The following is a 24702-nucleotide window of genomic DNA, read 5'->3' as shown; positions in this document are numbered from 1 at the left end:
CAAAACAAACACGAGATTCTGTTTGCTGTCTGTATCAAAGTAATTATAAAAATAAAAACCTTTAAACTCCAAATCTTTAAAACTTTGCAATCGTGTCATGAAATACTACGGATCAAAGAGAGCAACGAGTCCAAGCGTGGAAGTGTTTATATTCTGTATTGCACCCATTACAAACAAGCCTCAGTCCTCGGTTGTGTTCAACGCAACTATTTGTTCTGTGCAAATGTCGAGCGATGAGACATCTATTGTATAAACTGGTGCATAGTCATGCTTGACATGTTCACAAGTAACATGCACAAACATAAATGTACAGTTAGAGTTAGCTCTTCACTAAAATCCATCGCGGATTAGAAACAATGACAGGAATATTCACACGACACAAATAAAGAAATACCACTGAAAAACAGGAGGAAGACTTACATTAGATCTTTGATAAGATGAATCCCATCTATTAAAACTAGCTGTTTGATTATACTACACATTCAAATGATACAAGGAAAGACGTTCCCTCTCTGCTGAAAACCCAGATTCTTTTTTTTGCTTTGTTGTCAGTGTACGCAGTTTGGACAGTACATCACAGGGACGAAGATAACAAGTATCTGTACAATCAGTCTAGGAAGCCTTTTGGAGGGAATCAAAGTTCCCGGGTACATTTACACATTAAGCAGAATATAGACAATACACTTCCAGACTAGAAAGAACATTCACTATTGAATAGTGGACATTTCATACACAAAGTTCATGCTGTCAGATCCAACCATGGATTATATGAGATGTGTCATTGATATTGTACAAGCAATCTCTGCTCTGTGAACATGGGAACACATAATGGCAAGCACGTATTTCCCTTCGTCCTCCGGCTTTTGGTGTAACTGAACGTCATCAAAAAATCTGTGCTCGAGTCTTAATCTCATTTTACGTTTAAGATCAGAGCTACAGTCTGAGTAGAAAGTAGACCTCGGGCTCTGACGCAGAGTGAGAGGAGTTTGCATTCGGAAGAGAGTCGTCTGTGTAGTAGCGATCTCCATAATGATCCCCATTTCCATAACGTAATGATGTGCACGCTCCCTCAGGAAGTCCCCTGTCCTCCAGCTGATCCAGGTAGCCGACGATGTATGAGCCGGTTGAGTGTCTGTTAGCTGGTGGATTCTGTGAGGCCGGTTTATTCCTAAACACCACCCCACTAGTGGTACTATTGATTGCCACACCTGGCCGAGACTTTACAGACTCTTGCTGTCTTTCCCGTGCACGGTTGTTGATGTGGCGCACCCGGCTCTGGCTCCGAGAAGACAGGCGACGGGTCAGGGGCGGAGGGGAGTCCTCTGTGTCCCTGGGAATTACAGGAGCTGTACTTGTTGCCTGGGGCTGTGACTGTTGGGACATTGACTGGGATTGGGATTTTACTTGAAAATGCAGCTGAGGAGACTGGCACCTCTCTCTGTCACTGTCATCCGGCTCCAAACTGACCAGCTTACGTAGCTGCTCTGTGAGTGGATCACTCGACTGTGATTGGAAAGCTGCGCCCCCCATGGTGCCCATTCTCCTCTGCTTCCTCATGTGTGGCGTGATGAAACTGCGGCTAATAATGTGGTATTTGCTCTGGAAGTTGCATGATATGTCTTCTGAGGTCAGGTCTCCCAGGGACTTGGACTTACTTTGGCTGGGGGCTGTGGAGTCTATGGGAACAGACTGGGAACGAGTTGACAAAGGCCTTGAATTCAAAACACTGGTTTCAGGCTGCGACTGGTGATTGTTGGCGGTAACATTTTTGCCCCATGACTGAGTGTGCGGTTGTGTTTGACTTTGACAGTGTGGCTGAGGGTTTTGAGGAGCTGAGGACTCTGATGAGGGCTTGATGCAGTCATACTCCAGATGGCTGTATATTGCATCGTTATCTGAAGAAGGAGTAGGTAGTCCTCTGTCTCTACAGATGTTTGTGGACGCAGCAGATTGGCTATGTAGTGTTTCAGGTGAGGAGAAACCATTGTGGAAACCCCTCGTTTGCTCCCTCTCCATCTGGTTGTACCCTGGGCTGTTTTGTTGAGGCCTGTTCAGGAGCTGGCCGCCACTGTAGCTCCTCTGTTGTTTGTAGGAACTATTGAAGTCTCTGCTGTTGTCAGGGGCTGTAGAAATTCCCTGTGGAACAGAGTAGCCATTCTGACACTGCTGACTAGGGTTGGGGGGTCTGGAGTTGATGGGTCTGTGGAAGATTGAAGGCTGGGAGTGGTTCTGGTGTTGTTGATGATTGGATAACTGATACGGAGGTTTATTGATTGGGGAGGGGGCGTGTGTAAATGCTCCATGAGGTGGATATGAGGGAAACTGTTGTTGAGGATCAGAATATGACAAAGGCTGCTTCTGTTGGGGGTAGTTGGGAATGGATCCGTGGTTTTGGTAGATGGCATGGCGTTTGGTTGGACTTGTGAGCCCCTCCCATTGGCTGCCATGTCTAGGTGAAGTCAGCATTATATCCAAGGGATCTTCGTCGACATTAGTTTCCACTTCTGCAAAAGCATTTCTTGCTGTGTCACGATGAAACTGGAAAGAGTCATTTACGGGCGTGCTCATGTACCTTTGGGAAGTACCCTGTTCTATCTCAAGTACAGGGAAATCATTCACTTCCTCATATACTCTCTCCTCAGCCTCCTCAATGTCTTCATATCCACCCTGTTTCCTGTGCATATCCTCCCAAGCCACATGGTGCCCTTTCCCCAATCCCTGAACCACTTTTCCCGGAGAGGACCCCAAGCTGTTTAAAGACGTGTTCACCACCGCCTGTTTCCTCAGGTTGTGCACTGTTGCAGGCAACAGCACTTCCTCATCCAGAATGGTGTACACCTCCTCAAGCTCAGTGGTTTCTGGGCTGGCAAAGAGGACTGGAGTAGAAGTGTTTCTCTGAGAACTCGATGGAAGGATTTCGTGGTTTACATGATACATTTTTTGAGCTGCTTGTTGGGGACTTGTCAGGTGTTTCGAGTTAAGAGAGGCTGTGTTTGTCTTTAGAGGAGGCCTTAAATCTTGCAGCGCTTTAGGAGTGGTAGGCCTGAAGTTCGAGTGACGGGAAGGAGTGTGATCATGGGATGATGTTGTGAAATCATTTTGGTCAATGGTGCTTTCAAATTGACCAATCAGAGCAGAAATAGAGCCACATGTGTCTTGCTCATTGCCCAAGGACACAGCATCGATGAGTCTGGAGATGCTGTCGTGCAAAGAGGTGGGACTCTTTAGATCACAGTCCATGCCGGCAGGAGAAAGAGGGGCCACAGAGGAAGGGGCAGAGGAGGAGGATGAGGAGACTGAAGGTGCAGCAGTGAACGTTGTGCTGTTTGACGATGTTTCTAGTCCCATCTTGTTGTTCGCGGAAGACGAGACCATAGAGTTTTTCTCTGTTCCTGCGGAGATGATCTTTGATTTGTTGATTTCATTGTCTTTTGATGGATAGTTGACATAGTCGTCTTCCTTTTTTACGTCTCCTCCACCAATTACCAGATAAGAAGCCTCCGCTGATTGGTCAGATTCTTTATTTCTGTACGTCTTGGAAGGGGAAGCGATGCTTGGTTCGAAAGAAAGTGATGATTTGATGAAGTTAACAGAGGACGACCTGGGCCTGTTAAGCAAGCAAGCTCCTGTGGACACAGAAAGAAAAAGATTAATAAAGACATGTTTAGATACTACCATTTGAATGTTGAACACCAAGCAGACCAACGATTCAATTACAACAACTAACAGTCCAGCCAATACAAGGCAATCGCAATACACAGACAGATGGATCACCAAATACAACTGTGAAGGGGAAGCTGGAAATGAGGCTGTGGAGGTTGAACAAAAGGAAGAATCCACGCTTGTGAAGATCAGATTAGGAAAAAGATGGTCAAATGGGATTGGTTTGGTCAAATGGGATCAAATGGCACATCATTATATTTCTCAGACCACTGTCAAACAAAATACACTGGGTGGACAATACTGATATGTTTTCGAACGATGGAACCTCCAGACAATAGGTGTTTTAGATTACCTGCAGGACCATCCTAGTCAGTTCTCTACCATAAAGAAGCACAACAAATGAAGATGGGACAGAAAGAGCATGTTAAGGCATCATGGAGAGAAATCTGTTCTGTCAGTTCACGTGGTTAATGTACAAGAGTTTCAGGCCCTGTTCAGACCTGGTTTTAACATCTGTCCTCAGAGATCTGATCAGTAGACATTGTTCATCTGTTCACACCAGCACACGTGTCTCCTGTGATCAGATCTCACTTCCTCACTCTATATGCAAATAATCATGTACACCATGCGTTCACGCAGACCAAATAATGTTTGCCAATGTGTCCAATGATAATATTTGTGTGTGTTTATTCAGATTGCGGATTCAGGAGATGCTGAGATAATCAATGAACTGTTTGCAGATCTAAAGACATCACGTGGTGGTCAGAGTTGATATTGTGATGCATTGGCAACAAACAAATCAATGTATGGCCACTGAGAAACGTAAAAATACATTTGACTCATTGTGAAACTGTAACAGTTCAGAGACGGCAGCTGAGTAGGGGTCCTTCATAGAGAATCTGGCAACATGCGTCCCAAAGCACCTCTGAATGTCTAAGTGATCAGATCCCTCAGGACAGATGTTAATAATCAGGTCTGAACAAGGTCTTAGAAAGTTGTAGCAGAATAAGTAGAGCAAAGGAGTGAAATCTTAACACGTAATATCTGACATTAATCAGTGTTCAAAGCAATTCAAAGGCAAAACTTTGCTGTGCAGCTTTTCAACTTCAAGTATTGCATTATAAAAGAAGTAGCCCTTCATCATGTCATTTATAGAAATTACACAGCAAAAATATTCCACAGCCAAAAGTAGCTCTGCAAATAATGACTCAGATAGCTGGGGCTTGGTTCATGCTATTGTTAGATAAAGAGCTCAATATCTTATTTATAACTAATAACTTGGGTGTCATATGCAAATTATCTATATTATATATATATTATAATATTTCAAATTTTATTTGTAATTCTTTGGGTAGAATGAGTGGAAATTACCCACCTAAGATAGTGTCTGCACTAATATCGTGCTGTTCCTTGTCTTGGGAGCAGAGGGACAGCTGCCCTTGCAGGAGCCTTTCTAAGGGCATGGAAATCGGCCTGTGGATGAGCGGGGGTCTGGGTTGGAGACGCCTCTCCACTCCTCCCTCCTTCCCTGACACGCCCTCTCCTCCGATCCCTGCGCCTGTGCCGTTCTTATGTTCCGATATTGATGCCACAGACTCTGACAGCAACATCTTTGTCTTCTTCCGACCCTTCGCCGGGGCACTGGCCGTGCGGCGCAGGAGGTGATCGCTGAGGGAGCGTTTGCGAAGGCCGCCAGAGTTTGTATCCACGGAGGACTTGGAAGAGCGGCTAAACAAACCCCGGATCCCTCGCAGCTGATGACCCTGAGGGCAGGAAAAGAAGAGTGTGAATAAAATACGTGTAAATAAATATCCAACACTTCTTAACTCAATTTTTTTACACATCATAGTTTTAAGTTAAAGGGTTACCTTTAGGGGTATAACTTAGACCGCATCAAATCAAACAATGGCATGCTTTTACATGCATTACCTTTAGGTGGCAACCTTCCTCCTCACATTATCAAAACACACCACACGAGGCTGCTGAGGATGCTGCATGCTTATGTTGTAAATGATTCCATCTTTGTTGATGAGAAAATGAAAATTGTGGATAAAAGCTAAAAAGCAAACTGTATGACTCAGTGGTTTAATGTCACACACAAACAAGTCACGGCAGACAGCTTCGCGTCATGCATTACTGTTTCATGCAGCACCACACACAGAGCCCACAGGGCACCAGGATACCTTGTTAGATCCTAGAAAGTGCATTATGGTAAAGCTGGGGTTCAGGACTAGAGGGCTCCACTAGAGAAACAAAGGATTGAAGGAGGATATGCTTCAGTGATCGGCGTGTTGAGAGAAACACGTTTTCTTCTGTTTAACTTCGAAATAGCGGGGGGGGTGGGGGGGGTTCAACAATATCACCAGGAATGTGCAGCACTTACCTTCCCATAGACATCATGCACTGACACATGCACAAAGATGGACGCCTCGGTCAGCCCCTCCAAGTAAACATGTCTGTAACCTGTTGTTGGATATGGAGGGAGAAAGCATTGAAGAGCGATATTGGCTTTCATCACACCGGTGATTGTGTAGTATTTACCTGAAGGGGGGGGGGGGGGGGGGGGGGGTTCAGGGACAAAAAAAACAGAAGAACCTGCCGAGCCACAGGTCTTTTACCATTCAAACCAAACAAATCATGGTTCACTAGATACAAGATAATGAGCCCCATAGCAATAACATGGCTTGAGCCACGAGGTCAATTGTGTTTTTAAGCGTGTGTGTGTGTGTGTGTGTTGGCGAATCTGTCTAATTGTGTTAAATAGCGGAAGTGAAATGGATTCTAACTGCCAATGACAAACTGTGTCCTCTCCTCACTTCATGTCATTCACGCAGCAAAGTCTCTATTATTAAGATAAAGCTCAGGAATTTTGCACATACCAGGCATCAGGCTGCTGAAGGCAACAGTTCGTTGACCAATAAAATCTCGTCCAATGGGGTCGTGGTCCCAGACGAGGAAACGCACCATAGCCACCTCCGCCATGTGAAGCGTGAAGGACAGAGTCTCCTCCCATACTGGGTTAAAACCTGAGGAAAGCACACACATAAACACACAACTCAGTTTGATTAGGACCTGTCACATCATCAATGCCTCATTCAAACAGAAATGTACTGCACATCCTGCAAGATATTCAAAATAGAGCGAAAGATGGATATAGAAGAAGTGACGTGTCAGATATTGTATTTCATGGATCGATGACCGGCACAGTAATCTTATAATAACGTTGAGCTCCCAGGGCTCCATAACCTTTCCTTCAGAGGGCTTCCCCCCCCCTCCTCATTCCAGATGCCTTCGTCTGTGGAGACATGTTGGGGTTAACACCAGCAGACCCCTCTCTTCAACTTCCTTTAAGCCTCTAATTAGTTAATCTGACACTCAGAGTAAAAATGCTCCACAGCCCAAAGTAAAATACAGCATCTGTGGCCGCAGTATTGTTTCATCTCTGCTCTGTTCTGCGCTCATCTCTCTGTCATCACAGAGCTGAGGCTGATAGAGCTTCTGCTTTGTTTGGTTAGCCACACACGTATAGAAATAATATAGAAAATGCAAAGATACAGTCAACACTGGAAGGTTTTCCATCTTAGAATTGAATTAGATTGCTGCAATATAACTACATGATTTATACAGGTGAAAAGCCTGGAACATAGTTTTATGTAGGAGCTATATATTTTACGAAAAAAGCATTAAGGAGGCTGAAAATGGATAAATGAGACAACATACTTCTTTGAATTTAAACACATTTTTATCAGTTTTCCCATGTGCCCGTTGACATGTTTGATCATTCTTCAGTGGTTGTAATATTGTGTTATTGTTTAAGTCCAAGATCTGCGTGTGTCTCACCATTGTCATCCACAACTCGTGTCTGTTCCTTGCAGCAGTCGACTGGAAGCCCAATGATCTCCACTTCCACAAACGGATCGATTATCTGATGCAGGAGAAAAGGCAATAAAATCAATTGGTTATTATTATGTTATATTACAGATGCGGGGAAGACATGTGTGATATTGGGTGCATGCTTGTGCATTTGTGTGTGAGGCGAGAGGGAAAAAGACAGATGGCGAGTGAAATGAAACAGGGGTTTTGTGCCTTGGTGCGTTTTTTACCTCTCCACGGTCCCCCAGCATGGAGTCTGGTGGCTTGGGCAACTGCTGTCCACTAATGATCTTGAGAATGAGCTGCTTCTTGGGGTAAGCTGGAAGAGGATCATCACAGAATGGGTTGAAGGAGCCTGGAGGGAAGGAACGACAGCAGAGCGAGAACTTTGATTTATGTCATCGCTCAAGCCTGAAAATCCAAAGCTCTCAAATATTCTTATTTCTGAGACTGGTTACATTGTGTTGTGTGGCTGCAGTTGGGATCACGTCGACTGGGAGGCCCTGGGTTATATGTTCTCAATAAGCATTGCATCATTACAAGCTCCACTGTAAACTACTTATGCAGCAAGGCCATGAAAATCAACCAGCCGTGTGATTTGCTGTGTAGCTAACTCAGTCGGTGAATAGCTGTTTTAACAACATAGTGGCATGTGGTGTAAAAAATGGGGAATTTCTAGTGGAGATCCGAAAGAGAGCAAAGAGCAAAAACAAGATGAACAAGTCATCACTTCTTCCATTCCCTGAAACTGTCTCCATTTAATTCTTACTGAAAATACAATTTATATTCAATGCAGCAGGCCAGTACCATATATACTGTGTGTATGATATTTTTCCAATCCTTTTTCACTATTGGAAATCAAGAGATTAAGAGATGGATCATTACATAATAACATAATATAATATATTATAACAACCATGAGTCAAATTCTGTATTAACCATCAACCTTTCATTTCATAGAACATAATCTCTCTGTTTTTCTCATGCTACGTTTACATTTAAAATCCTCTTATCACATGTTTATATATTTCTGCGGTGAACACATGCATGTTAACAATCCAACACTAAACTCTAAGCAATGGCTTGGACCCCGTCTGACTGTTGTGGTACCTTTGCACATGGGGGGCGGCTTCAGGACATAGCCACTGCCTCCATTCACCATGAACTTGGCTCTGTTGAGCTGCATCATCCTGCCCTCCGTCTGGTAGTTCAGAGCGACTGGAGGAGAGAGGATGAGGGAGACCTTTAAATCAACTGTCACTCAACCTCTGACCACACACACTCTGTCATCTATTGATTGATCAGTTGATTCACTTTATTCACTGATTAAATCGTTATCTAGAACTCGGTGTAGAATACATTAACTGTGAAAACCTTCTGGGGGCTGCTCGATAGTCTGGCAGAAATCACAAATCATATGAGGAGACCGATTTATCATCCTGTGATTGTTTTGGGATGTGTTTTTGTATTTATCACATGCTCCTCTTTGTTTTATTTATTCTTTGTTTTATTCATTAAGTCTGTTTCTTTTTGCAACCTTGATACCTTAGTTGGGAAAAACAGACGATAAGGAAAACACCTCCTCAGAATCAGTTTCTGTTTCTGTTGACGTGAGACAGTAATAGAACAGAAAGAATATTTATTTCCCTGGAAGAGATTCATTAGATGTTGGAATCATGATGCTGTTCATTTACATAAAAATTCAAATAATTAGTTTTTATTAATTCCCCAGTCTTTATTCATTATTTATTCATCTATGATTATTATTAAGTTATTTAGTTTCCAGCCTTTTCCATAAAGTAAACAAATCAAAATGCACACATCATGCAGTAACATAGAGTGCACACAAACAATTTAAACAGCTCAGTGGATTTGTAATGTGGAGGTTAATGAGTATGACTTCACCTATTACTGTCTGCACATATGTCCACTAACTAACTACACAGGATGACGAGTGTAAATAAGGTGTTTGGTGTTCAGGTCACAGATTAAGTCTGTTGTCAGGTTTTGTTCAGAGTCAATTCATGTGTGATGACAGGTATGCAGCTAAAGGGAAGTCACCTGGTGTTTCTATTAACAGACAACCTCCAGACAGGTCAGAAGCTCGGAGCAACAGACAGAAGTCTTACCCAGCTGACAGCCCACGTTCCAGTAGAACTGCGGGTTGAAATTGGACGAGTCGATTCGATAGGCCGAGGGATAAATCCGTGACAGCTGCCTCTGGTTGAAAGCCAGGAACTGTTCGGTTTTGTGATTGACCAGAGACTGAGCTCTGGTCTCGCTGAATGACAGGACGTCACCTGGAGTACCTGAGGAGGGACGATGGATGGGCGTGAGATAACATCTTCAGGGTGAAGACTGCAACATGTTTATTACTTGGTGAGAAGATGAGGTTTGGGTCAGGGAAGAACCTTTATTCAGGATCTTAACATTGCAAGATAAGGCCTTTTGAAATTGTTCTTGATTTCTCACAGAATAATTTAACGCTCTTGATAAAAAAAATAAAACATGCATGATATTTCTGTGTGTGCAATTAGTGCAGATCCAAATATAAATCCTGATTCAGTGATTTTAAATGACTTTTCATTATTGGGGCAATTCTAGTTTGCTTGTGTGTGTTCAGGTGACATAGCTTTGTTGATTCACCTTCATTGAGGCACTCCTGTGAGGCGACGGAGTTGGTGAACACCACCAGGTTCGACAGATCTCTGCTCAGTTTCATCGTCTTCCTCTTCCTTCCTCCCCTAACACAATTGGAAGAGAAGGCAGAGGAGAGCAGGTTAAGGTCATGCAAAGATATATGAGACACGTGAAGTAAAAAGGACATAAAGTAAGACATGCACTCGCTCATCTACCCACTTAAGTATTTACTGGGGCCAAAACATAACGGGCAAGAAAGGACTGTCCATCAGAGAGGCAGCTGGCAAACCACAGGAAAGAGCATCAAAGACGAAAAGCTTAATGGAGACCCGAGCTCATGCAGTGCAGCAAGACCCGCACACACATTCATGTTGGCGCTCTCCGCACATAAAGTCTTGCACAAACCCATTCCCGTAGCCGCTCAGGCATCCTCACAGGAATCTGTATTGTGACAGATCCTGAGGACACGCATATATAAATATGCAACCAGGAGCAGTGACTGAGATAACAAAGGGAGACAAAGCCCTTATACACCGAGCGACTGAGGGAGGGAAACACAACAGAATTTCCATACGAGCTGGGCAATGCTCGATCAAAAAAGAAAACAGAGACAGAGGTAGACAGAGAATGGATGTAAAAGAGAATTTGGGCCGTGTTCAAGCTGCAGATGAACACTTCATTTATTTTAATTATATAATCCACAATGATGCTTCAGGGGAGATGAGGGGCCGCATAAGTGCCTATGTTCAATGGGATAGTTAAGTGGATGAAATGCAGAAAAATAAAAAGTGGCATAAGGCATTGGTGTTTTGAAGTACAGTATATTTTATACTACGTTATCTTCCTACAACCTTATATTTCAAAATGAAATACTGTGCTTTAACTAGACTGCATTTATATGACAGCTACTTACAACCCTTTGTGGAGATTAAGAGAAAAACATATGAGCGGTTTTATGATGTGGGTTCATGTGACAGATAACTAAACGTATATAAAACACTCTGATTGATGTCCACCCACAACAACAACAGCAATTAGTCTGGTTTGCATGTTAAAACCAGACATGTGGCTCTATAGGAACGATCTAAGACCACGGAGGAAATGCATTTAAATGTCAAGATCCATTTGGGATTATTTAACTCTGGAAAACAGTTGCTGAGCCTCAAAAGGGTTAAGCTAAATGAATCACAGTTGTGTTATGTTTGAGTCAGAGTGTTGTATCCTTTAAAAGCCAGATTTGCTTGCACTTGGTGGATTGTAATAAGCAGAGTGTAGGCCAGTGTCCACCTGCCTATTATCATTATTTTAATAATTGAGAATAACAATGTAATACTCTGCCACTGACTTCAGATCAGGTTTTCGTTAGTAATGTGCCAACAATGCACCTGACCACGGCTCGGTCTTGACGAGTCTCAACATGTTGTTCTAAATGCAACTTCAATGCTAACTACAATTAAATACTATCCCTAAGTATTATTAAAGTGGAGTATTGATACCTTTACGATACTACATACTCTTACGTTTTACCAGTGGTCACAGAAGAAGAACATGGCAGGGCTTAGGAAGTAAAAAGAAAAGAAAAACGTAGCAGAAGAACAGCTGCGGTGGGATAACATGTCCGTCTTTGAGCATATTCTACATGATGAACTCAGCATTGAGTCCCTGGAGCTGCGGGAAGGGTTAGGCATAAGACAGGGTTGAATCAAAACCCCTCAGGATCCAACCCCCCCTCTTCAGTGTAGGCTCCAAACGGGAAGTCCATCATTCTTTCCCTCACACCAACATCAAGGATTGTAAGAGAAGCTGTAACGGCTGCACGGCACAACTGATGCCTTGGATTGTTTAATGCTTCCAGCGACTCAGCAACTATCAAACCCTATATTTGTCAGTGATTGTCAGTGTTGTGGGAAAGCAGGTCAAAGGTCACCTGTTGAACTGTCCTCCAGCCTCCCTCCCAGACGTCTCCTGGACGTCCTCCTCCTTCTCCACGGTTTGGCATGACAGCCTGGATTTTGAGTGCCTCTGGAAAATGTACACACACACACACACACACACACACACACACACACACACACACACACACACACACACACACACACACACACACACACACACACACACACACACACACACACACACACACACACACACACACACACACACACACACACACACACAATTTAATTGTTTTAATTACCTCTATAATTTGCTTACTGGTTGGGGAATGTTCTATATCCTTTCAGTTTAAATTCTGACACATGAAACCACCTACACACAAACGCAGTAAATAAGATCACCACAGGGCACCGACTGGTGCCGGTATGTGTTTAGCAACGTACGAGTATATAATGTATATAGTATAATTATAGAGCGAGTGTTGGTGAAGAGTGTGAGCTCCTGAGAGAAGCAGCACCTCTATTAGAGCTAAAGTGGACTTGAGAAGAGAATGAGGGTCGCGGTAATTGCAGGGGTTTAGGCAGCTTGCCAACCGATTACAAGCACCCATGCATACCAAATATATGTATATATATACACATGCATGGGAGGATGCATGATATGCAAAAAGGATGGATAAGGGAATTTTTGGGGAATGTGAAGAAAAATAGTCCCAGCAAAAATTAATAAATTGAATTGATGATACCTGAAAAAAGGAATAGAAAAATGTATTTAAAACGCAATTCCCATTTGAAGCATTTCTCTTAAGCTCTACATCATCACCAGCTTCCTGAGGGACAAACACATCCCTCACAGAGGATCTACATCAAGACTGTATACATTCTTGGACCTGCATGTTTAATTCTCTGATATGAATAATGCATACATTCACTGCATTCAGCTGCTGTGTGGAATTGAAAGATAAAGTGTGGCGGATTTAATTGAGGTACCTACCACATGCTGAAGATAGCTCGGCAAAAGGTTGCATTTTAAGTGTGATTTGAAAAAGGATTCAATATGTCAATATTTTCCTTGTTTAAAAAACAGCTATGTGAGGAAATAATATTATAATGTTGTGTCAAAGACTTCACTATGTACAGTGTGGCAGAGATATCTATCGGAGTAGAGGAACAGGCACTCCCACAGTGCACCACACTGTCCATCTCAGTCCAACATGAGAAGATGTCATTAGGCTAAAAAACGGCAAGCCAACTCCTCCCCCACGTCCCTCACCTTCTTATGGCTCGTCATCTAATCCTACCGCCACTACATCCTTCCTGTCAGTGGGCAGACAGTCTTACAATAACCAACAATAAACTCTCTGCCAGTTACATAATCAGATTGCGAGGAAGACCGGTCTGGAACAAATTATTCCCCCATCCATGCAGATTTGGCAAAAAGTCAACAACTGCTTAATGGTGAGGTAAGGCTTGTTCGAGCTCACTTTAGCTAAATGTGAGGATTAAGGCTTGAAGTTGGTTGTGAGTGGTCAGTAAGCCCAGTCCTGGACAGGAACACTGTTAAGCGCTCGCAAACAACAGACATGACAATAAAGAAGCTTCCAACCGGGATTTGTCACAGTCAACCCTGCCTCCATTCAAAACACATGGTCCAGACACAAGTGGACCTCAGCAAAACTAATAAGAGACACGATGCACCATCAGGTTTCATAGGGGTGCTGACTTTCACCTTTAGGTGTTGCTTCTACCAAGGAAGTGATGTTTTCATTTTCACTTCCTTTTTTTAATCTTATGTCAGTCTTATTAGCACGTTGTCAATCACTAGGTGAACGGTGTGAATTGCACTACCCTGCATGAAAGGTGCCATGTCAATACAGTTTGACTGATCCGTTTTGATTACGGTTTGTCTGTTAGTCTGTTAGAAAGATGAAGCAAAAGAGGAATGATCAGATTTTCTTGCTGGGAGGATGGGACACGGGGCCAAGAAAGAACCCGTTCATGTTTAGCATGGATCCACACTGGCACATTTAGGGAACTGATATGTATGAGTGTGCAATTTGGTCAGACTTGGTTGAATTTAATGGTGACTCTTGGGCTTTGGCGGACACATTCGAGTTTAGTGCCATTCTAGTTTCTTGGGTTTCCAGCAGCTTTGGCTCCGCCAAACCTTTTCAGCCTCTGTTAGTCTCATTGACAATATTAAAAGGATGGCAGAGGCTGGTGAATGAATCCCGACTGACTCTTCTGCAGAGAGAATTAGGGATTTCTACAATTAAGTGAAGGTTTACCAAAGTCTGAAAGAAACCATTGGTGATTTGAGGCCGGTTTAGAGTCTTAAGTACATCAAATAAAGAAGAAGAAGTCAGATACTGTTCAATTAACGTTTCTAAAAAGTAAGCTTGCAAAAGATCTGTAGTAGAGAAGTGAAATGTTTCATTGCCACCTCACCTAAAAGTGAACTAACCTGATTTTGCTATTCGAGAATCCACACAAATAGATCAAGAATCAGGCAGAGAAAAAAGAGCCATCTTTGTTGCGATGCTGCTTACCTTCTGTTTGAGAGTCGTGATGAAGGATCTGCTTTGGGATTTCTTCAGAACCCCTCTGGAGCTCTGGAGGAGAGGAGAACACAGAAAAAAGAGAGTCGAGCGTTTGCATGTGTGTGGTTGTTTACATTCAAGTGTGTGGATTATCTGGTGTGAATCTAATAACAGCCACATTGGAACTAAGTGAGTCACTTAAACCCTTAAGCTCAATAGCTGGAGGGCCAGCATCAGGCATCATCCAATAAAGCAGAGCACAGCTGAAGAGGAGAGTGGGTGAGAAATATGGGAGCAAAAGAGAGAAACTGAAAATAGACAAATTACAGTAAGGACAGAGACAGAAAAAGTCTCAGCGACAGGATGAAGTGAAGGGTATCACCAACAAGGCTGGAGCAGAATAAAGAGAATAGGAAAACCCAGATGCACAGAACCCACGACATTAAAATGGCTGTCAGGAAACTGAAGCTGCTAAAAATAGCACAAGAGGCAAGCAGGGAAATTAAATATTAAGTAACACTGCAGACATTTTGTTTCTCCTCACTTTCAGACTGTTTTGACAAGGTTTGGATGAACCACCAACCATGTAGGAAACATCACGGCCCATCCAGAGTTGCCTGAGGAGCTGCTGCTTGTTTGTGCTTTACCATCTGCTCGCTGGGTTTGACCTATGAGTGCTGCAGCAACTACTCTACTCTACTCCTTTATTTTCTGCGTCTCCCTTCCGTGACTAATACTGTGGCCTAGTTTCACGCTCCCTCTCTTCTCAATCTTCTCCCCGTCTGTTGAAGTATTACTATGCTCAATATGCAGTACTACACGTCGCCCCGGGACTGTACCTGCCGCAGGTTCTTCTGGAGGCCCTGGTGCGTGGCGCGCAGCAGGGCTCGGATGCTGAAGCTGTCGCCGTCTTCCTTGTCTCCGATGCGAGACTCCTTCAGCAGAGAGTCCAGCTTCTTTCTGATGTGAGACTCCACCTGGTGGTGACCATTTCCCTGTGAGAAAGGAGAGGAAGGTTAGACATGTCTATTGACAGGAGATGATGAAGAGTAACAGCATATAGAGGGAAATTAACATTTTTTAAAAGGAGCCAAAATAAGGACATTTTAAACTCTTAACAACTTGTAACATTTGGGGTTTTACCATCAGAATTCTTTTTTTACTCTTTTCAAAATGTTAGCAATACATTGTTGTAGGGTTGCTCAAAGGCAGAGTTAAAATTAAAACAAATTAAACTACAAAAACACATAAGCTGTGTGCAGTGTCGCTGGTTAGCATTTGATTAAATGAATAGTTTTAACAGACTTCCTTTCTCGGTATTTGGTAAAAACTTTGGCAAAACTTTCTCCTGAACTGCTAAATCACCCAAATCCCTGTACAACAGATACTCAGTACTCTTTAGTGAGATGTTGATATTAATATGTTAGACACATATTAATCTTAATCACTTGCACCATTACTATCAGGTTTAAAGTTACACACTAACATGTTTCTATCTCAAAACTGCTACAGCAATAACTACAATTTCCTAAAGGGGGCGTGGATGTGTACAACAGGTCTGACAATCAGCTTCCTCTTGCATAAAAATCTGTCACCTTCTAAATGAGGAAAGGGTGAGTTTGTAAGAGTTATTATCAGCTCAGGGTGTATGCTGCAATAAAATAAAATAAACTCAGGGGTGTAAAAATTGAATCCTGTAGACGTGGAACATTTTTGCTAATAGAGGAAAAACCACATCACATACAGAAACACTTTTTTTTCCCACAGCCAAAGAAGTGGTGACTGCTGTGAAAACATGCTGCTTTAATGAGCTCAATACAAAACCTCTCATTAGTGAAAAACCTGCCACCAGCCCTCTAAAATGGCGATGATCATCCAACGTGGCATCTGCACCCTCATGCTTCCAGCTAAATGTGAGAGAACGATGCCATTTTCGGTTACACAGCTGAACAGAGTGTTTTACTGCTTAAATGTGATGAGGGCGATCTGGCACTACTGTACGCGAGGCAAAAAACACAAAGGAGTAAAAGAAAATGGCACTTGGAAAGTTGATCTGCAGCATGTGGCGATGATATGCTCGGACATTTTTTACATATATCGCTCTGATGCTTATTTCTTTAAAAAAAATAAACTACTTAAAATTCTTCTGCATCGTTAAGCATTGATTATTCCAAAACATTAAAGACATTGATGTTCAATAAAACAAGCACCGACATTACCACCCAATTACTGAAGTCATTATGTTGAGTAGAACAATGTCGTTAAGATCCCATTATCCACCCTCTTTGTTGTTGTTTGTGGCGGATGTGTGGGGAGGAACGAGTGTGAGCCTCTCTTCTCCCTTTTTTCTGATGGGATGTTGTTGCCGTCTTATTCGTTTCAATAAACAGATTAAGTAGCACCTGAAATAACCCACATTTTCCTGGATTTTCATTGAATGTGAAAGCACAAATATCTGAGTCAGTTGCACTGGACATTTTCTTGAACTTTTCCTGCCAGACCTCAAGTAAATTGTCCAGAAAACGTCAGAATAAGCCCACGTGAGAATACAGCAGGATATTGTCCCGAAAATGTACTGTGAACGAGTGGGCGAGTTTTAAAAGTGAGACAGAAACAAAACTCAAAGAATAGCAATATCTCAGGAGGAAAAAGAGGCGCCATAAACATAGAAGATGCCGACAAAGACATCAACTTAGAAAGACAACGAGATTCGAGGCCTCCTGCTCTACCCTGACGCTACCACTTGTTGGAATGTTCCGGATAAATTTCCAGAGTTCCTGTCTGAAAACGGCAATGGCCACACAAAAGAAAGTTGCCCTGACAGAGACAAATAGAAGCTGCAGAAAAAAGCAAAGTCTCTTTTATATCTTTATATTCAATATTAGACCGAGAAAGACAAAACGTACGGAAATCGAGGAATAACGACTTGAACAGTGTGAGTGAATGTGTCAGTGTGGAGGTGGTAATTAAAGCAGTCATGCATGTTTGTGTGCACGTGATACTTGTGTCTACAATCCCCTCTTACGTTGCTGTTCTTGAGCTTGAAGTCGTCCTCAATTTCATCAGCGCTGTCATCATCAGATACTTCCCCTTCCTCTGCGTCGGCAGACAGATAGGAAGGCAGTCGCTTTCCCTGGAAGGAGAGAAGACAGGCAAATAAATGGGAGGACAACAACAAACACGCAATTGACCCATCCCCTGAATACACAAGGATCCCCACACAAGTCGCACCTCTGACACAGTCCGAGAACCCAAAAGCAAAAAATTAAATAGCTTTCACTCAGACAATCACAAAACAAAAACCACAAGCACACTTTAAAGTAACCTCTTCCTTCATGGGCCTCCTTTACCAGTATTTACAGGCATGACCGGAAGCCATTACTGCCAAATTCAGAGAGCATAAGACACACGCTTGTGCACATGGAAACACAAACACACACGCTCTATACACAATCAGTGGCAGATTCTGCGAGAAGCTCCCCGGGCAGCTCTTTAAGCCGAGTGGAAGCCCATTAGTGAGCCATTCTGAAGGTGTGAGTGGGCGTCAAGATTTTCTCAGCTTCTTCTTCTTCTTCTTCTTCAAAACAAAAATCAGTAACAGGATCCGAGCTTCCTGCAGTCAATCGAGTCTTTCACTGGCTGACATCACCTCTCGCTGTGTCTGTTAAAGACCCTTCCACCCTTTCTCCGCTGCTTTGCGACTCTCTGTTCTCTCGCTCGGCAGAGGTGGAGGGCTCTTGAACGACGGCAGCGAGGGGGAGGATAAGGATGGCGGGAAACTCTTAGAGAGGAGTAAAGGGCTTTAAAGAAAATCAATGATCCTCTTTCACTTTTATACACATCTGGCCGGGGAGAGACAAAGCCAGAGCGCCTTTTCCCTGGGAAAGCTTTCTTCGTGTAAAAAAAGATAAAAAAATCAATTTTATCTGCTTCTAATAAAGAACAATAAATGCTGAGAGCCTTTGCTCATCCGCCTGCTCTCTCCTCCTGTCTCTCAGGGTCTCTTTGTGTTAAATAGCTGCTCTTGAGCTGGACGAGGAGGATCAGGTGGTATGAGGCCGTCAAAAAGTGAGAGCTGATGTTTGAGAATAAAATAAAAGGGACACATGTTGGGTTTTCATTCTTTTTGAGGTTGATCATATCAAATGTTTCTCATGGCCCTACAAATATGCTGTAAAGATAAAACAATGCTAGACAGGATATTTAATGAGTTCTCTCTTGAACCGACCCTCGTCCCTCCACCAAATCTGGTCTAAATTGGTTTGGTTGCATAATCCTGACAAATAAATGATCCAGAGTGGCACTCAGTAGAGTGAGCTCCTCCGCCAAGGCCCAACAGTCCCTTTGTGAAACCACATTTAATTCACTAGATCCAGATTTGTATTTTGATCTGCACCAAATTGCAGGCACTCATAATTATCAGTCCCCTAAACATGTCTGATCTCCAAAAGTCTAAACATCTGTACCAAAATGTAATAGGTCGTTTCCCGTCCCAGGTCGCATCCTTCGATCCATGTTTCTTGTTCATCCTTATCTTAGCTTTTCTTTAATCTTGCTCACATAGAAACAAACCATTTGGAAAGAGTAATAAACAACCACATATTAAGTCAACATTTCAAAATTAATTTAGGGGATGGATTTATAATCTCATTTTGGAGTTTTTCGACAGTTCCAATGCGGCAACGCAAAATATAGCCCCACTGTTTTCAGATTACAGGATATACTAACAAAATAACCAAAACGACAAAAACGTTATTTTTCATACGAGCTTTCTGAAGAGATTTAGCATATTTATATTTCCTTTTGGAGCTAGCACATTTCCCTGCACTATCATTAACATCACAGTGCTGATATCCGAGGGGTTCCGACTTAAATTTTAAATGATATTCAGGTTTGGTTCTGTTTCAGTCACATTGGTTGGTCTATCAACTTGATTTCATCTGACTCTGAGCATACATTGTACATAAAGATAGACGACATGACTGCGCCCTAAAAGTGAAGCCAAATCATGTTGTTTGCCTCCTGGTGGCTGACTGCAGTATAGGTCTTAAACCAGGTCTCCTCCATGTTAGTAGATAGGACATGGGAAAAACTAAAAAGTCAATGTTTCTCAAAGATGATTTCTGTCATTGTTCAACTGGTGTGTATTCAAGTAATTTCACCGGTGAAACATGGTGATAAACGCTACAGGAGCTGCACTGACTCAAGCTCCAAATGCGCAAAATGGCAGCATTTGTATCTTTGATATTTCAGCTTAATTTCTTAACAGTAAGAAAGGTGGAGACGCATCATCCATCTTTATATGTCGGACGCCTTCAGACATGAAACATGTGGCCCGAGCTGCCGTCTCTTACTGTCTAAAAATAAGGTAAGTACAGCATTTCTGTTTTAACAGCACCTTGGTGGGAAGGTGACAGATGTGCTCACACTGTTTGTGTCTCTGAAATGCATAATAGTGCGGAAAGGCTTTAAAAATGTAGCGTGTCCGCCCTGGTGTCATGTTATATTACAGCAGATCGGAGCTGTAGCGATCTCACTTTTATAAACGTGGGGATGTCTTAATGGTTTTAACTGGAAAGAAGTCACCTGGACCAAGTACACAGAAGTGAACTGAGAGAGTCCACTCACAACACACACATTGTGGGTGTGACTTCATTGTCATGCTCAGGACACCATAACTCTACTTTGTCTTTACATAAAAATAGTTGTTGGGTGTTATATAAATGTTTAAAATCTCGTATACATAACCTTTAAGTGTGCCAAGGGGACCGAATATATGTGATGCATTAATTTTAATGATAAAACTGCATAATTTATTAATCAGTTTGCCTGTTGCCTATTTTTTGTTTGTTTTGTTTAATGACGGATTTAGAAAGTAAAGTATTCATTGCGAAAAAAACTGTGTATATTTGGATTCAATATCAACATACACCAGTTAATTATACTAAACTGCAGTAGGTTTAGATTAATAGCACATCAAGATGAATCCCCTGACTGTGTCATAATGACGGTTGTGTCTGTTTTTTTTTGCATGAGTTTCAAAGCAAGCTGCCGTTCTGTCATCATACGCAACTTTCTTGCCCTTCTCATATGAGTAATACAACGACCTAGTTCTATCCTCCGTATATCCTCTCCCTTGTCTCCATCTGTTAATGGGCATTAGTTATCTGCCTTTTCTACCCCCCCATCCTGAGTAAATTTGTATGAATAAAATATATATTGAGATATGGTGCTCACTTTTCATTGCTGTTGTACAGGAAATCTAAAGGTGTGACACATCCCTTGATTCATAACCAACTGGGCATATTATGATGTAGCAATTTGATCAAATATTTATATTTGCTTGTGTATGACACATTTACTGTCAAGCCCCCCCCACCCCCATCCATCTCTCTACTGAGTTGTTCTTACTTTGATGAGTATCTTGCCCTGCAGGCTGAGAGGACTGGGTAATGCTTTGGAGTCTCTGCTCAGCGCGTCTCCCACGTCGAGTTTGTCTCCGAAGATTTCTCGCAGGTACTGAGCAATTTTCTTCTGCTGATGGATGCTACAGTGGTTCTCTATGGACAGAATCACCGGGTACCTGAGGAAAGAGAAACACATGGATTCATACTCATTAAATAAAACATGTTAGGACATGAAAGCTGCCTAAAAAGTTACACCAAGGCACCTTGATCGCCCCCTGGTGGCTGGCTGAAGTATAGATTATAACCCCTCCCCCTACTCCATGTTAGCAGAACCAGTCAAAGTAGATATCCGCTAAATTTTTTACATGTTTCCTCTCAAAGTGATGTATGTTCAAGTGCTCCATCCCCGATAACAGACTCTGGCTCCACATGTCCTAGATGGCAGCGTTCGCATCTGTGATATTTCTGGACAGCGGGAGGAAGTGGAGACACATCGCACATCTTTATAGATCTTTATCCATCTTAAGCTGCACTCGAAACCGTCTCATGTAGATGGTCATGAGCCAATAGACTGAAGTGAGATACTAGAGTGGATAACATTTCACCTCCTTTTCTCACCTCATACCAAACGGAATAAAGAGGTAAATGATAAAAAAATACAGCTACCTGAACACCTCTTCACCTCTGTGGCAGGGTGTGTGGGGGTGGGTGGGGGGAGGCTTGTGCGTGTGGGTGTGTATGTCTGTCTTTTGATTTAGAAAAGGTGAAATGACTTATGGCCACACAGCGGTGCAGCTCAAATGTCCGGTTTGTCAGACTGACAGCTCCCCCTCGGGGGACGCAGCCCTGCTCTCACCTCCACCTCTGATCCCCAAAACACACCCGCATCCCCGCACACTCACCCTTAGACACAACTGAGTTCAAAAAGAGATGACACAGAGCAGCACCCACACTCATTTCATGTCGACACGCGGCGAGTTGGCTCAGTGAGCTGTGTGATGTGTGTGTGTCGGAGGGAGAGCAGAGACTTTCTCCATTGCAATACAGCCCTGGGGCCATTAATCATATTAACAGGAGGCACTGATGAAAAAATATCTGTGTGAATGTACAATGTGCATGTCAACAGGTGAGAACAGCAAGAGAAGAGACAAATTAATATTACTTCTTAGTTTACTATGCAGGTTTTTCTTAATTAGCGAACCTTATAATTTTTTTATAATTTACAATTTCTTGTTTTATTAGTTAATTCACAGAGTAATACAGGGACCTATAGCAAAGTAACCTTGAGAAGAAATACAACTTCATTCACTAAAATTATCTCAGGCAACCAGGGAATATTTGGCCTTTTCACTGGAGAACGGTCTTGAATAATTAATTGTTTCGGCTCTAATCTGAGGCACACATAAAGTCAAGACTAAAAAATAAATGGAAAAGAGGTAAATGGAAATTAATTCTAAAGACATAGCAGGCAGCAATCAAAGTAAAAAAGTGTTTTAATGTGAATGTATGTGTATCAAACTGGGTTGTCTCTATGTTCCTACTGTAATTGACTGTCAATCTATTTTGTCCGGTGATTGATTGGTGAAGGAAGATGGAAGTCATTAGAATGTGTATCTTCACAAAGTCTGTCTAGTCAACAGAAAAATAACGAAAAAAGGAACACAATGTTCAGGAAAGTGATAAAGTAAAATTACTGGATCTGCACAAAATTTAATGAGTTCTCTCTTGAACCGAGCCTCGTCCCTCCACCAAATCTGGTCTAAATTGGTTTGGTTGCATAATCCTGACAAATAAATGATCCAGAGTGGCACTCAGTAGAGTGAGCTCCTCCGCCAAGGCCCAACAGTCCCTTTGTGAAACCACATTTAATTCACTAGATCCAGATTTGTATTTTGATCTGCACCAAATTGCAGGCACTCATAATTATCAGTCCCCTAAACATGTCTGATCTCCAAAAGTCTAAACATCTGTACCAAAATGTAATAGGTCGTTTCCCGTCCCAGGTCGCATCCTTCAATCCATGTTTCTTGTTCATCCTTATCTTAGCTTTTCTTTAATCTTGCTCACATAGAAACAAACCATTTGGAAAGAGTAATAAACAACAACATATTAAGTTAACATTTAAAAATTAATTTAGGGGATGGATTTATAATCTCAATTTGGAGTTGGCGACAGTTCCAATGCGGCAACACAAAATATAGCCCCACTTCTTTTCAGATTACATATTTTAGCCCTATACTGTCTGTACCTTTGAATAAAGTGATGCTTTCAGAACAGAGCGGCTGGCGTCATAAGTAGCTGCAATAGAGGGTAAGTGAGCCAGCACGGCAGCAGGAAGCTGCATCACTCACCACTTTGTTTGGGTATTGTTGGACCCAGCAGAGACAAACAGAGACTCCTCCGGGAGCCAGAGGAATCACCGAGAAGCAGATGGCTCACTAATAGGTGCTAATTACTGCCAGGAATCACAGCGTTCTCTGGAAAACACAACCCTGACTTCCCATTTTTTTTTACTGCTTGCAACTTTCTTGATAAACCTTGTGGTAAAATGCACGGATATAGGATAAAAAAAAAAAATACTTGTTTTAATGGGATAAACAGTAGGAGGGTTTGAGCTATTGTGGTTTATCTCATCGCTCCTGCAGCAGCACAATTAAACAGCAAAGGGCAATATAGAATCAATAAGCCAATTTCTGCTGTGCCGTTTGTCCCAGAGCAAAAAGAAAATTATTAACTTTACAGAACATCAACCACAACTGATGTTTCAAGTCAGATTTTTATATGTGAGGATAAACTGAAAAGGAAGAAACAACTCAAATGGAATTTCTGTTTGGTATTCAAGACTATTTTTCTACCACAACAATACCTACGGGATAACGGAAGTGTCTAGTTTCCATAAATGTCAGCAACAATCATGCGCACACACACGCACGCACACACACAGACACACATACACTGTCCCATAGGGATCTTTGACTCACTGGTTATTTATGAAGGCATATTTATTGATGGTCTCTATGACAGACTTGAACGGTATCTTGGAGGTCAGAGTGTAGCCATGTTGGACCATCGGCTCTCCATCAGGACCATCCCAACAGTCCACTACAGGAAGAAAAACAGAGGAAATGATGCATGAATATGGAAATCATCTGTGTGTGCCCCCCCGCCCCCCTCCCCCTCTCTCTCTGTGGCCTCTTCACTGCTTATTTCAAAATAAAGGAAAGAGAGAACATTTCAGTTGGACTTTGGATTTCACAGCTTTTTATTCTCCACTATTTCTCATGCCCCTCACGAACACTGGTGTTACTTGATTCTGGGACAGGAAATAGTGCCAGTAAAAGCAATGTTCAAGCAACAGCTTACTCTTCATAGTAATAACATTGTGTTTTGTTTTTTTTATTCCGTGTTGCTGCAGCTCTGGGCCTGTTTCAAATTGTATTACCAACACAGGGGAAACCAGTTTAGGGTTTTCATTTAAAAACATGAACAAAAATGCTAAGCAGTTCCCCAGTTATCCACGTTATCCATAAAATATACATGAAAACTCTGAACTGCAATTGTTTTATTAAATGTTAGTGCCAAACTGAATGATACCATTTGGAGCATGGTGAAAAGAGTTTGAACAAATTTCATTTAAAACCTTCTCAGCCAATCACAATAGGCCATTAAAATGTCTGTGTCTTC

General features: G+C 42.3%; 1 protein-coding gene across 1 annotated transcript in view; it reads right to left on the bottom strand.

Annotated features, from left to right (window-relative positions):
- Positions 1–24702, bottom strand: part of plch1 (phospholipase C, eta 1) — a 42675-nt gene continuing 17973 nt past the window's right edge. Inside the window, exons 8-23 of the mRNA XM_053422832.1 lie at positions 24000–24120; positions 21023–21194; positions 17637–17744; positions 15451–15606; positions 14583–14683; positions 12104–12196; positions 10183–10280; positions 9666–9845; positions 8647–8754; positions 7767–7891; positions 7504–7588; positions 6543–6689; positions 6047–6126; positions 5847–5906; positions 5039–5426; positions 1–3626 (exon numbers count right to left, since the gene is read on the bottom strand). Coding sequence (XP_053278807.1) covers positions 934–3626; positions 5039–5426; positions 5847–5906; positions 6047–6126; positions 6543–6689; positions 7504–7588; positions 7767–7891; positions 8647–8754; positions 9666–9845; positions 10183–10280; positions 12104–12196; positions 14583–14683; positions 15451–15606; positions 17637–17744; positions 21023–21194; positions 24000–24120 — 4715 coding nt within the window. The 3' untranslated portion in view covers positions 1–933. The remainder of the gene's footprint in view (positions 3627–5038; positions 5427–5846; positions 5907–6046; positions 6127–6542; positions 6690–7503; positions 7589–7766; positions 7892–8646; positions 8755–9665; positions 9846–10182; positions 10281–12103; positions 12197–14582; positions 14684–15450; positions 15607–17636; positions 17745–21022; positions 21195–23999; positions 24121–24702) is intronic.

The sequence above is a fragment of the Pleuronectes platessa genome, chromosome 5 (genome assembly GCF_947347685.1).
Source record: "Pleuronectes platessa chromosome 5, fPlePla1.1, whole genome shotgun sequence".
Lineage (NCBI taxonomy): Eukaryota > Metazoa > Chordata > Actinopteri > Pleuronectiformes > Pleuronectidae > Pleuronectes > Pleuronectes platessa.
Note: the sequence above shows the minus strand (reverse complement) of the source record. Positions and strands in the feature narration are given on the sequence as shown.